The sequence below is a fragment of the Mustela erminea genome, chromosome 12, assembly GCF_009829155.1.
Source record: "Mustela erminea isolate mMusErm1 chromosome 12, mMusErm1.Pri, whole genome shotgun sequence".
Classification (NCBI taxonomy): domain Eukaryota; kingdom Metazoa; phylum Chordata; class Mammalia; order Carnivora; family Mustelidae; genus Mustela; species Mustela erminea.
Window position 1 is genome coordinate 11788805 of NC_045625.1, and position 13155 is coordinate 11801959.

General features: G+C 49.0%; 2 protein-coding genes across 2 annotated transcripts; both read right to left on the reverse strand.

Moving 5' to 3' along the window:
- Positions 1-3522: 3522 nt before the first annotated feature.
- On the reverse strand, positions 3523-4473 carry LOC116570950 (olfactory receptor 1K1). The gene has a single exon (XM_032308587.1). The coding sequence runs from the start codon at positions 4471-4473 to the stop codon at positions 3523-3525; it is 951 nt and encodes a 316-aa protein (XP_032164478.1).
- Positions 4474-10417: 5944 nt separating this feature from the next.
- On the reverse strand, positions 10418-11377 carry LOC116570895 (olfactory receptor 5C1). The gene has a single exon (XM_032308513.1). The coding sequence runs from the start codon at positions 11375-11377 to the stop codon at positions 10418-10420; it is 960 nt and encodes a 319-aa protein (XP_032164404.1).
- Between the last annotated feature and the right edge of the window lie 1778 nt (positions 11378-13155).

Consider the following 13155-nt stretch of genomic DNA (forward strand, 5'->3'; position numbering starts at 1 on the left):
TGCACCACACCCAGTGCTCCATGCAATCCGTGCCCTCTATAATACCCACCACCTGGTACCCCAACCTCGCACCCCCCCGCCACTTCAAACCCCTCAGATTGTTTTTCAGAGTCCATAGTCTCTCATGATTCACCTCCCCTTCCAGTTTCCACCCCCCCAAAAAAAGAAATTTCCTTTGTACCCGGAGAAGGAGTAATCAATTTACCATTTATGATTGGAGTCTCTTTCCCTACTGAGATCTCTCCAATTGCTGCACCTTTGAAACAAGGCTGCCTTGCTTTATAACGCAGGAATATTGCATGAGAAGCAAGGGTATAGAGGCAGACTCAAACTCCTTTCTTGAAATGCAGTTGTTTGTTTTTTTCTTAATGAGGTGGGCCATAGTGCTCCATGTTATTTTGAATAAACTGAAAAGTTGAACGTATTGATTCTGGGAGGGTGGGCTAGATCGATTTTAAAATGGCCGGTCACTTCAGGACAAAGTCAAGGATATGGTGGGTAAGAAGCAGGTTTCCGTGTGCAGCATAAAGACTTTCAGAAGAGGGACTGCCATGAAATACAGCAGCCTCACTGGGATAAGCATAAGCTCTTCCAGGGGAACAGCCTGGGAGCAGAAAATACAAGCATTTGCATATGTTTATTTTGCTTAAGGTGTTCAAAATTTGTCTATGTTTCATGTGAAAAAACTCTAGGGGGATATTCTTTAGTGGATTTACGAACTCCTCTGTAGTCTTTCTGGAGTTTGGAGAGGGATTTATCCTCTTGTCTTCATGTCAATGTCAGCTGAGAGGTCTACCCAAAGTAAAGCAAGAGGCTAGATCTAGGTAGGAGTGGGTTGGGGATGGGGCCCAGGGACCCACATGCCTGGTGACTGCCATTCCCTTCTCTTGCCTGTCCTACTGGGGGTCTAGAAGTGGAGCACCCTTCCAGGGTGTGACTAATTCTTTGGGATGACACCTGGATAGGATGACCAGGGCAGGGCTGGTGGTCCAGAAGAAGGAAGTATTGGTAATCTCCCAAACCCCACTGTGTCCCTCTCCCCTTATGCAGAAACATTACCTGGACAAAGATCAGAAGATAGACAACGCAACAGCATATTGCATACGTATTCTCTGTGCCAGGTTCTAGAGACACCAAGGGAACTCAGATAAGGTCCCTCACGGTCAGCTCATAGGGTGTGTCCAGGTCCCTCGGGACACACCCTCTTCCCTTGGTTAGGGCTGATGGTGCAGGTGTGGAATGGTTGTTGAGCCTCACGACCAGTATCTTCGTGAAACTTCAGAGAAGGCAGAGGGAGGGTGTGGGTTGTGAAGCAAGGGGCAGGTGACTGGGAGAGTAGCAAAGATCTGGCATCACATCATGAACAGATAATCTGGGAGTGGATGGGTGGAAGGGGGACCAGGAAAAAGTGGCCTCAGTGTCAGTGCAGGGCGAGCTATGGAGTCTGGTGCGCTGAGCGAGGAAGCCTGAAGGTTACCACCTAGTGTGTGTGAACTTGGGCAGGTCCCTTAACCACTCCAGGCCTCATTCCCCCCGTGTATCAAATGAAGGGATTGGATTAGATTGGGGGGCCCTTCGGGGAGGAGGAGGAGGAGGAGCATCAAGGAAGTGGAGAAGGTGCCTTCGATTCTCATCTCACCTAGACTCTGCTGCTTTTTCCCCTTTCGGTTTTATATATGTTTCTGTGTCAGTTTATTAGAAAAAAAAAAGTGTTTTTAAGATTTTATTTATTGGGGCACCTGGGTGGCTCAGTGGGTTAAAGCCTCTGCCTTCGGCTCGGGACATGATCCCAGGATCCTGGGATCAAGCCCCGTGTCGGGCTCTCTGCTCAGCGGGGGACCTGCTTCCCCTCCTCTCTCTCTGCCTGCTTCTCTGCTTGCTTGTACTCTCTCTCTCTCTGTCAAATAAATAAATAAAATCGTTAAGAAAAAAAAAAGATTTTATTTATTTATTTGACAGAAAGAGATCACAGGTAGGCAGAGAGGCAGGCAGAGAGAGAGGAAGGGAAGCAGGCTCCCTGCTGAGCAGAGAGCTTGATGTGGGGCTCAATCCCAGGACCCTGAGATCATGACCTAAGTCGAAGGCAGAGGCTTAACCCACTGAGCCAACCAGGCGCCCTGAAAAAACAAACATTTAAAAAAAAATTTTGTTTTTTGCTTTGTTCTGCTAAAACTGCTAAAGATCTTTAAGCTCTCTTTTAATTAATTAATTAGTTAATTAATTAAGATCAAACAGCATAGTGTAGCAGTTCCTGAACCAGGCGGTGGCAGGCTTGTGAGTGGGACCTGGAAAGCCAAGACTGCTACAGCCCTCCTCCTCCCTGGAAGGGGAAGAGCCCAAAAGGGGAGGGTGTGTGGGGTGGGGTGGGGTGGGTGTGGATTTCTTGCAGAGCTGTGGACATAAAAAAATAAACTTATTTGGTAAAAAATTGGGCATATCATGAAGCCTTTCAGACCCCAAATGTGTCCTCACCAGAGCCAGTGCACCTGCCCTGGTCTGGGATTTCTTCTTGCAATTTCTTCCACTGAGGCCCCCAAACCTGGGGTCTGGATTCTGTGGGGCCCTTGTTAAATTGCACCTGCGCACCTCCAGCTGCGGAAGGGCTTGTTCCGGTTCTGCTACCGACTCGTCTGCCGTCTCGGAGCCTCAATCCTCCTTTGTCAAGTGGCAGTAAGAATACCCTTGCTTTGTGTGGGTAAAAGCAAAAGAAGGGCTGGCCCATGGTAAAGACTTAAAGACCACCTCTTCCACCTGCCACCCGTCCCGAATGCCCGCAGCCCAGCCCTTCTTTCCTGCTTTGGTTCATTTCATGAACTTAACCGTGCATGCCCACCGCACGCACCTTCCGCAGAATTCCTGGTGTAGCCGACAGGTGGCGTCATAGTAAACAAGTACAATAACAAAGAATTTGAAGTGTGCACAGCTTCTAAATGCTTATCAGCATAAAAATAGATGATCATTTATTCTCAGATGTCCGGAGTGCCTCCTACCCACCCACCAGACTGGGTACACTGGGAGAGGTCAATCCCTTGACGCATGGGTATGTGAACTTTTGTCCGTGTCCCAGACAGTTGAGAAGTCGATTATTTGGGAATACATGGTGATGTGATGGAAAATAAGGTGCCAGTCCCCCCAGAGCAAGACCGGGGGATTTGCACCCTCCCTTACAGCTTTAGACCGTCAGAAAATGGTAGTATGCACCCTAAGTGCCCGGGAGTGAGTGTTGGAAGAAGGAATGATGAGGAAGAATGGGCACAAGCTTTGCCACCTAAAAATCATGTAAACGTGGAAAAGTCCATTCTTGTCTTTGAATCCAGTTTCCACGTCTATGAAACAGGATCATAATATCCGCTTTCCTGGTTCTTGTGGGAATAACGTATGATCAGGCAAGGCTCTGCTTCGCAGCAGGTGCTTGGAAAGTGATAGCTATGACTATGATTTTGGAAAAAGCACAGAACAGATGATCACATTCTTGAATTGTCCCTGTGGGTGATGCAGTCTCTCCTTGGCGGGGTCTGGGGCTTAGGAGTCCGCAGCTGAGATCCTCCGTCCGGGGCAAAGGGCTCGGAGTGCTCCCTGTACATCGCGGTTCCGGAGACTGTAGATCACAGGGTTTAGCATGGGGGTAACCACGGTGTACATGACCGTGGCCACTCGGCCCCGCTCTGCCTCATACCGGGATGTGGGCTGGAAGTAGACGGCGATGACTGTCCCGTAGAAGAGGCCCACCACTGCCAGGTGGGAGCCACAGGTGGACACAGCCCGGAGCCTCCCAGAGGCTGAGGGCAGCCGGAGTACTGCAGCCGCAATGGCCCCATAGGAGGCAAGAATGAGCAGGAAGGGAGTGACCACCACCGCGGCACCCTCGGTGAAGATGAGCAGCTGAATGTGGCGGGTGTCGGAGCAGGAGAGCCTTAAGAGAGGCTGGTGGTCACAGAAGAAGTGGGGCACTTGGTGGGAGGCACAGAAGGACAGGCGAGCCATAAGCAGGATATGCAGGAGGGAGTGGAGGTGGGACACCAGCCACGCGGTCGCCACCAGGGCTGTGCACACGGCCCGGGACATCCTTGTGGCATAGTGGAGAGGGTGCCGGATGGCCACGTAACGGTCATAGGCCATGGCGGCCAGGAGACAGCTATCGGTCACACCCAGGGCAAAGAAGAAGTACATCTGGGTCAGGCAGCCAGCCAGGGAGATGGAGCGGTCATGGGCCAACAAGTTGGCCAGCATCTTGGGGACAGTGACGGAGGTAAAGCAGAGGTCAGCAAAGGACAGATGGGCCAGCAGGAAGTACATGGGTGCGTGCAGGGCTGAACTGGCCCGGATGGCGGCCACAATGAGTCCATTACCCAGGATGCCTGCCACGTACAGGACCAAGAATAGCACGAAGAGAGGCCGCCGCTGTCCAGGACTTGTGGTCAGTCCCAGTAGGATAAATGGGGCTTCCTCCGAAGACTCATTGGTAGCATCCATGGCTGGGCTGGTTCTTCCCCTCTCCTGGGGCATCTCCCCAGTGTCTAGGAAAAGGGGAAAGTGTGACTACATTTCTCAAGGCTTCCTGGCCATGGGAGAAATCATGGGTTTGGCGTCAGCCAGCCCTGGTATTACACACAGGTGTGACTGTGGGCAAGTCACGTCACTGCCCGAACCCTCTTCCTTTCTGGCTTTAGGTTTCCCATCTGTAGGATGAGGGAACTGAACTAGGTGATCTTCTAGGCCACTTCCAACTCAGATACTTTGTGATTTTAAGCAACAATAGAATAAAAGGTGTTGCCCAGGATGGAGGCTGGAGCAGGAAGAAAGTATGGAAGAAAAGACAGAGGGAGGGTCCACACAGCAGGTAAGAGTTCTGACCACGAGGCACTTATTTCCACAAAGTAAAAATGGGGAAAAACAGAACAAAACAAGATAGGAGGGAGGACCACACGTTTCAGAACCCCGAGGATAAAGAGAAGAGCCCCAACTTCTCAAGGGGATAGAGCACAAGGATCTAATGATGTTCTCATAACCGGACCTGCCTTCAGGTGTTCCACTGGCAGCGGATGATAGAACACAGTTGAGCAAGATCTTCAGATTCTGAAGGAAAAAAGTGTATTGAACTTAGAATTTGATGCTAAAGCAAAATAATAATCAAGTGTGAGAGAAGAATAAAGGTATTTTCAGACTTGCCAAAAAAAAAAAAAAAAAAAAAAAAGCACAAGAATCGGGATGGCTCCCCAGATAGCTTGGAGAACTTTCCCCATGAGATCAGGTGCTCTTTGAGAATCAATGCCCAACCCTTTGAGAGAAACTGGCACAGACAGACAGATGCACCAGCCAGATGGCAACTTGTTTTACGTCTCTCATTTTCCCCCATCTGTATCTGTTGCAGAAATCTTGGGAGAGGGGTTTTAGCACAAGGTTTGCTGGAGGCTTTGCTGAGACCATCCCTGCAGGGGAACGATCTCCTAATTTCTTCCTGTGTCCTTCTCTATTAAAAATATAAAATAAATAAAATAAGTGCCCTTCCTACCTTAATGTCTTCCTTTTTTCCACCCTCTTTGTGTAAGAAGAATCCTCTGGCTTTGGCTCCCTGTAGAGCGTTTTCTCAAAGTCCCCATCACGTGCCACCTTCCAGGAGGGTGAGTGGATGGAGGGTAGGGTAGTGGGGGCAAGATCTTTACAAACTGGACCTGTTCTGACCTGTGTCTACACTGGTGTCAATGAACATTAAAACGCACGAAGCTGTTTGTAGGACATCCATATATAATCACAGACACGGCCGTGCAGGCTTGCAGATTGCACAGCCTCAGGAGGGTCTGGTCTCTGCAAATGCACAGGCACAATCCGTAATATACAGAAATGTGGACCTGGCAGAGGCATCATCACACAAAAGTGGACAAGTGAAACCACAACCCCCCAGACTCAAATCATCATACACGTAGAGAGACGGTCAGATATAATCACGACATAGTGCTGAGGCCAGAGAGTACCAATCGGTCACATGCTCCTGTTCGTGGAAACTCACAGCACCATGTAAAGCGACTGGGACCTGCCGTGCCCATCTATGCTTCCGCCGACCACCTGCCCTGTGTAAGCGCTCTACCAGTGCGTGCCCATGCTGGGCACTCCTGATCCCTTCGCTGATCACCTCGTCATCACGCACAACCTCAGGGGCCCACAGCCTCCCCCTGTGATGCATGTGGCAACATTCACTCACTTGGGTCACTGCAGAGCTGCACCAGCCTGCCTCCCCTTTGACATCGTTGTACAGTGACAGTAATGCACAGTCATGGTCTCACACAAACAGCAGGCACACTCACATTCACACATACGTCTCATGCTCACAGTTGCATGTGGGAAAACAGGTCTGCACGCTGTGCCCCAGTGTACCCTCTGGCCTCTCTGCATCGCAGGAGGGAATGGCAGCAGGACCCCTGCATGCTCTGTCACCGGGGTATCTGAGGAGGGAATGACTGGCCACAGCTGATGGGGTTTGGGGGCTTGGGAACACTTTAGCAACCTCCCCACCCCCAGAGGCAATACCGCGCCTTCCCCTGGCCCTCATCCCTGGGGCAGGATGCAGCTCAGCCCTGGGATTTGTTATGCTGCCTCTCTAGGGCCCAATTTGATGGGAGAAGGGGGGGGGGTTGGTGCTGCCTCCAGCTCAAGGGACATTCAGGAGCTCAAGCATAGGGAGGGTTCTGCCCCTCAGTCCCTGTCTTGGGAAGGCCAGAAAGAAGGGTCAGACTGACTCCTGAGCCCCAAGCAACAGTGACTGGGGTCGGGGGCAGGGGAGCCCAGGGTTTACAGCCGTAGATTCCTGGGTGGCCAACCCTCCTGTCCCCCTCTGCTGTTGCTGGTGGCTTCTCTCTCTTTTTTTTTTCTTTCTTTCTTTCTTTTTTTTTTGGTAGATGATTCTACATAGTAAGTTGACAAACACGCTGCTGGTGGCTTCTTGCAGGAAGTGGAGGAGTGTGGAAGGGACCGTGCCTCTGGTGACCGGCAGCGTGTGTGGTTGTGTGACTGCAAGTGTGAGTGTGCAGGATTATATGCTTGGGTGTGGAGAGAGTGGTTGTGTCTCCATGCAACCGGCTGGAGCACGTGTGTGAGTGTGCTGCTGCATCTGTTTCTGTGTGGGTGGCTGTGTCTATGAGAGTGTTTCTTTGTGCATAGATGTCTCTGTGTTGGGGAGGGGTCTGCGTTGCTGGGTGTGTACCGTGACACAAGGGAATGGTGCCACACACAGCATTCCAGGCAGGAATGGCTTTGCATGACTCCGTGTCGGAACAGCCATAAAGGGGGGTTTGGAACATAAGAACTTTCAGTGATTCCCTATTGCCTACCGGATAGACTCCGCATTCCCCTACCTAAGACCCCACTCATGACCTCGCTTATCAGTCCCTCAGTCTTCAGACTTCCCTCTAGACTTCTTTTCTAGTATGCCCCTCTCAAGCCAGTTAAATTGGTGTCCTTAAAATCTCCCGCATGGTCTGGGCTCATTTCATGGCCATGTCTTTAGACCTGTTTGTCCTTCCCCTATGGAATGTTCCTTTCCCACCCACGCTGTAAGGCCCACAACACCTTGTGCAGTAAGTGACCTGAATCAGACCCCCAGCTCCCCCCACTCAAGCCTACTCTTGTCCTGACCGCTTATCTTGGGAAATGGTGTTGAAGGAGGTTTAAAAGGGAAATATTTGACCAGAATTGGGGAAATTTCCTGGACATTTCACTTTGGGGTCAAGGGTCTGTTTCTCTTCCCTCATCCTCCGGATTAGGCTGTTACTGCCTCCCAGTCCTTCCCCTTCTCTTTTGCTTGTTCTGTCTATCATATAGGCCCAGCATAGTAGCCTGCAACTTCACGTTAATGTGTAGGATTTCTGCAATTATTGCATTATTATTTTTATTATTTATGTAATTAATATTGTAATTATTGCTGCTCCACTGATGCTATCCATGTGGGAGGACCTGTGGACATCCTGTAGTGTCAAGACAGTGGAAGGGGCCAGATGCCTCTAGAAACTTCCCTGATCATGGTGGGGCCTGGACATGTCATGAGAGCCCAAGAACATGCACAAGGAAGAAAAGATCAGAGAGGAGGTCTTTAAGTATAAATTACTGAGCTGGGGGGCAGACTTCATATTCTCAGTCTGGAGGCTGCCAGATTTTCTGATAATGCCTCTAGCCCTTGTCATAGCTTGTGAGTTGTTACAGTGATAAGGAGGCAAGGACTGGGAAAGGATTATAAAAGTCTGTGATGGGAGAAGGGGTTTTAATTTAGGCAAACTTTTGTCATAATGTGTTGACCCCTATAGGATATAGTACCCTCTGCTGTTGAGATGTGGGCTCATCAGGAAACAAGGTGACCAACCATTCTGGTTTTCTGAGTTCCACACAGGTTCTTAGGTTCTAATAAGAGCTCACATGGGACTTGGTGTTTTAAAACTAGGACAGCTTTGGGCAAATCAGGACAAGTTGGTGACCCTTTCAGGAGACCTATAAAATCTTCTAAGATAAAGAAGACACTTTTGTGCATATCCCTCTCTCCATGACACTGGGACACCCCAGAAGACCATGGTTACTGAGAGGGAGGGTTCTGGTCCTGGTGACAAGGAACTTCATCTTCCCAGGGAGCCAGGCCGAAACTTCAGTCTTCTTGCAATCTCGTGCCTGGTGGCTGATTTCTCTTGAAGGGAGGTTGGACTGGTGAGGTGAAGAGGAAAGAAGAGACTCTGTGGGGAACCTTATTGGAGTTTGAACGCCATGTCTCCATCCCTGGCCTCATCACAGCCAAATCAGGAGAACCGGAGGGGGATCAGGTGGGAGCCGACATTGGCTCTGGCCATGTTCCATCTCTCTTCAGCTCCTGCTCTAACTCTCAGGGCCCATTCCTGTCCTGCTTCTCTGCATGAAGGGGCTTTCCAGACAGAATGCCGTGCCTTGGCCTTGCTCATGTGGAACTGAATCAGGGAGGCAAAGAAAATCTGTCAACATTGTGAACTCTGGGTAGATGAAAATCCCCAGAGCACTGGGTCAGAAGGGTGCAGAGTGACCCCAGGCTGAGAGCACTGTGGTTAGCCAAGAGGTCTGGGCTACGGCATTCCTTCTCCTAAAACTAATTCTGCCTCTGGATGTTGTAATCTAAACACAAAGCTGTCTATTGTACTGGGCCATGTGCTAATCTGAGTATGTTCACAATTCTGAATGAAATGTAAATGCGCCAATAAACATCTTGTACCCCTAAGCTTTAGGACATGTGAATCATTATCTATAACCCCACATAAATCTTAAATTAAGACCCAAGACATGTCAATTAAATACTTAAAATACTCTTCTTATGTTTAACCCTTATCTAGTTCTGAACCTAGATTAACTGCTATAATAACTTTAGACCGTGACTTAAACTTATCACAAATTTTATCCACACATAAATTTAACTTACCTAACAGATCTCTGATATGGACTACACTCTAACCCAAATGTATTCTAGCAATAAAAGTGAAACCTGAATGCCAGCCTTAATTAGCCCTGTACTCTAAAACTAACCCTCAATTATTTCTAATAAGAGCTCAAGTTTATCCAAACTCTGACTGCTAAATTTATCCCAAACCTACTACTAATTAAAATCAACCCAAATCCTATAATATATGTAATTGCAATTCAATCCTAAACTTATCTGATTGCTTTTAAATTCCAAACCCAGCCCTGGCTCTATCCTTACCCTAACCGTTGTTTTAGGCATAACCAGAATCCTAATCCTAACCCTATCCTAACCACATCCATAATTCTGACCCTTTCCTAACCTCATCATATACCTGACCTAATGTAGCAGGGGCCAGATTTTAACCTAACTACTGGAATTTTTGGAATGAGCCTGTGTATGTTCCTGTGCTGTTTAGCCATTTCTTGGAGAGATGGTATATATAGGCTAATGGGGGGGGTATTTGTTTTATCAGATTCAGTCCCATTCTTTGGTGTGAGCGGGTTCTGAAGATGCTCTCTGGGGGTCCAAGAGAGCAGGAGCAGCCTTACTGGTCATGAAGAACCTTAAAAGGGCAAGAATCTAGGAACACTTAGGGCCAACACAGTTTTTACCCAGTGTTTCTGGGAAACAGACTTCTAGAAGTTCAAGTGGCAAAAACATCCATTAAGTTCACCTGGTAATATCTAGGGACTCAAGTTTTGAACACTGAGGAACCTAAGGCAACTCAACAGCCACATTAGCCTGACCTTGGTTCTGGCTCTAGATGTTGGTCCTAGATTAACCTCCTTGGGAGATTCTTGCCTCCCTTCTATTGCTTCTCCCCCTTTCTAGTCCCTTCAACAATTGCAAGAGTCAGCCAAGCCAGAGGTTCATCTATCTTTACCCACAGGGACAGGGGTCAGAAAGGGAGCTCTTATCTTGTCATAGTTCTAATCAGGCTCATTGGACCTCTTATTAGTGCTCTGGACCAGGACAGCAGAATCGGCTCCAAGTCCTTCTGACTGCCTCCTTGACCTCCTTGTTGCGGAGGCTGTAGATGAGTGGGTTGAGAGCTGGGATGACAAGAGTGTAGAACACAGATGCCATCTTGTCGGTGTCTAGGGCATAGCTGGAGCTGGGACGCAAGTACATGAAAATGAGTGTCCCATACAGCATGGCTACAGCCGTGAGGTGAGAGCCACAGGTAGAGGCTGCTCTGCGGCGACCCTCCGCCGAGCGCATGTGAATCACAGCCCCAACAATGAAGCCATATGACACGACAATGACCGACACAGTGGCTGTCTGGATGAAACCACAGACAGCAAAGAGGAGGAGCTCATTGAGACTGGTGTCATTGCAGGAGATGGCCAGCAGTGGAGGGATGTCACAGAAGAAGCTGTTGACCTCCCGGGAGTGGCAGAAATCCAGGCGGAAGGTGAAGGTGGTGTGGACAAAGGCACTGACTGCTCCACCCAGTGCTGATGCTCCCAGCAAGGCCAGGCATACACGCGGCGACATGGCTGTTGTGTAGAGAAGAGGGTTTCCGATGGCCACGTAGCGGTCATAGGCCATGGCTGCCAATAGGCAACACTCAGCGTCAGCCAGTCCTGCAAACACAAACATCTGGAGGGCACAGGCCACGTAAGGGATGGTGGCATGGGGCAGCAGCAAGTCCACTAGCATCTTGGGGCCGATGGCTGAGGAATAACAGGCGTCCAGCAGGGAGAGGTTGGCCAGGAAGAAGTACATAGGTGTTTGAAGTCGGGCATCTAGGCGGATCAGCAGCACCATGCCCATATTTCCCAACAGGCTCACTAGGTAGACTGGCAGGAAAATCAGGAACAGGGTCATGCGTAAGTCCCAGCGATCCGTGATGCCCAGGAGGATGAATTCAGCAGGGGTAACCCTGGTCCAGGTGAGGTTCTCTGTAGTCATCCTGATGGACAGAGACTAATGAGAGGCAAAGCAAGAGGGATATAAGACATAGGTTATGCCCACCATGGAGAAGGAGGAGAGAGCACTGGGAGGAAGGCAGACTTGGACTTCCATTCTACCTGTGTAACAACATTGCTATGTGTCTTTGGACAGGCCACATAACCTCTCCATACCTTCCTTTCTAATTCTGATGAGTCACTGCAACTTAACCTTCCTGAGGGCAGAATTCTTGTCTGTCTTACTCAATTTTGTATCCACAGTACTGAGAACATTGCCTGGCACATAGTAGGTGCTCAACAAATGTTTGTGAAATGAATGAATGATGGATGGGGCAATAGTTAACATCTGGCCAAGGTTGGAACACTCCATGACTCTAGATGCATTGTGCTCTCCAGTTTCCCAAGGAGGAAAAGAGACAATGAAATGAACAGAAAAATCTCAAAGAGTAACTAGCGATGGATCTTGAGGTTCTGGGAGGACGTATTCCCACTGGAGTACGACCTGAGTGGAAAGAGTTCAGACGTGGTCTAGTATCTTGGGGAGGCAACAGGAAGTGGACAGAGGTTTGAATGTATTCCAGGGCCAGACTCTCCACCTCTCTGAGCCCGAATTTTCTCATCTGTGTAATGAGAGACAAGGGTGCAAGGATTAGATGAGATAATATATGTAAAATATCTCTCTCACACAGGGCCCAGTACACAACAGGGATTTTCAGGAAGAATCAATGAACTGAACTGAGCTAATGCCTTGCCTCATTACCGGAAGGAAGCAACTTTCAGGCAATTAAAATAGTGTATTTTCTAGAAAGTGTAACATCGCTTCACACTATTGTGCTTTTGCACTTGCTCCCTCTGCCTCGAATCCGTTTCCTCTTTTTGTGTTTGGCAAAACCGATCTTCGATGTAAAGGCTTACCTAATGCACTCAAAGGAAACAAAGCCACTCCCTTGTTTGACCCTGCTGCGCTGAAGCTTCCATCTGTTGTGGCCCGTCAGCCTTCTAGTCCCATATTTGTGTCTGTCTCTCCTGTGGGATAGGAGGTCCTTGATCCAAAATTCATTCAAGCAACATTTATTGAATACCACTTCACAGTAAGAATGGCCCTGCAATTCATGTGTGTATCTCCAGGGCCTGGTGTATGATCTGTTCTCAGTAAGTGTTAGTTTCATGTGGAAGAAGGAAGCGTACGATCACAAGCCGCGAGCAGACGTGGTTTTGAGTCCAGGTTCCACTGCTTTCTGGTGTGTAAATTTGGGCAAGCTACTTCACTATTGTATATTAGGAACTAGACCACTTCCGTTGGGGGTTTCTAAGAGGTGTTAGGTGTGCAGCATACAGCCCGGAGCTGAGTAATTGCTCTTTCCGCTTCCTTTGAGAGAAGTTAAGATGTTCGGCACCTACGTGTGCCTGGTGAGGATGACAAAGATTTTCCTACAAAGGACAGCTTGGCTGGAAAAATTTCAAGATGTCACAGGTTGGTGAGGTTGTGCTGGTGGAAATGTAAGCTGGGACATTTGAAAGAGACTCTGGCAGTTAAAGACCCCCACTGTGCATACCCTAGTATCTTAGTCTGCTGGGGCTGCCATAACAAAGGTACCATAGACTGGATGGCTGAAACAGTGGACATTTATGTCTCATAGTTCTGGAGGCTGGGAAGTCTGGGATGGGGTGCTGGCATGGTTGGCTTCTGGTGAAGGCTACCTTTTTGACTTGCTGATCGTTGCTTTCTTGCTGTATCCTCAAATGGCAGATAGACCTAGAGAGCAAGCTGTCTGATCT

Coding starts and splice junctions, on each gene's coding strand:
- LOC116570950 (XM_032308587.1), bottom strand. CDS start 4,473: ATGGATGCTACCAATGAGTCTTCGGAGGAAGCCCCATTTATCCTACTG.
- LOC116570895 (XM_032308513.1), bottom strand. CDS start 11,377: ATGACTACAGAGAACCTCACCTGGACCAGGGTTACCCCTGCTGAATTC.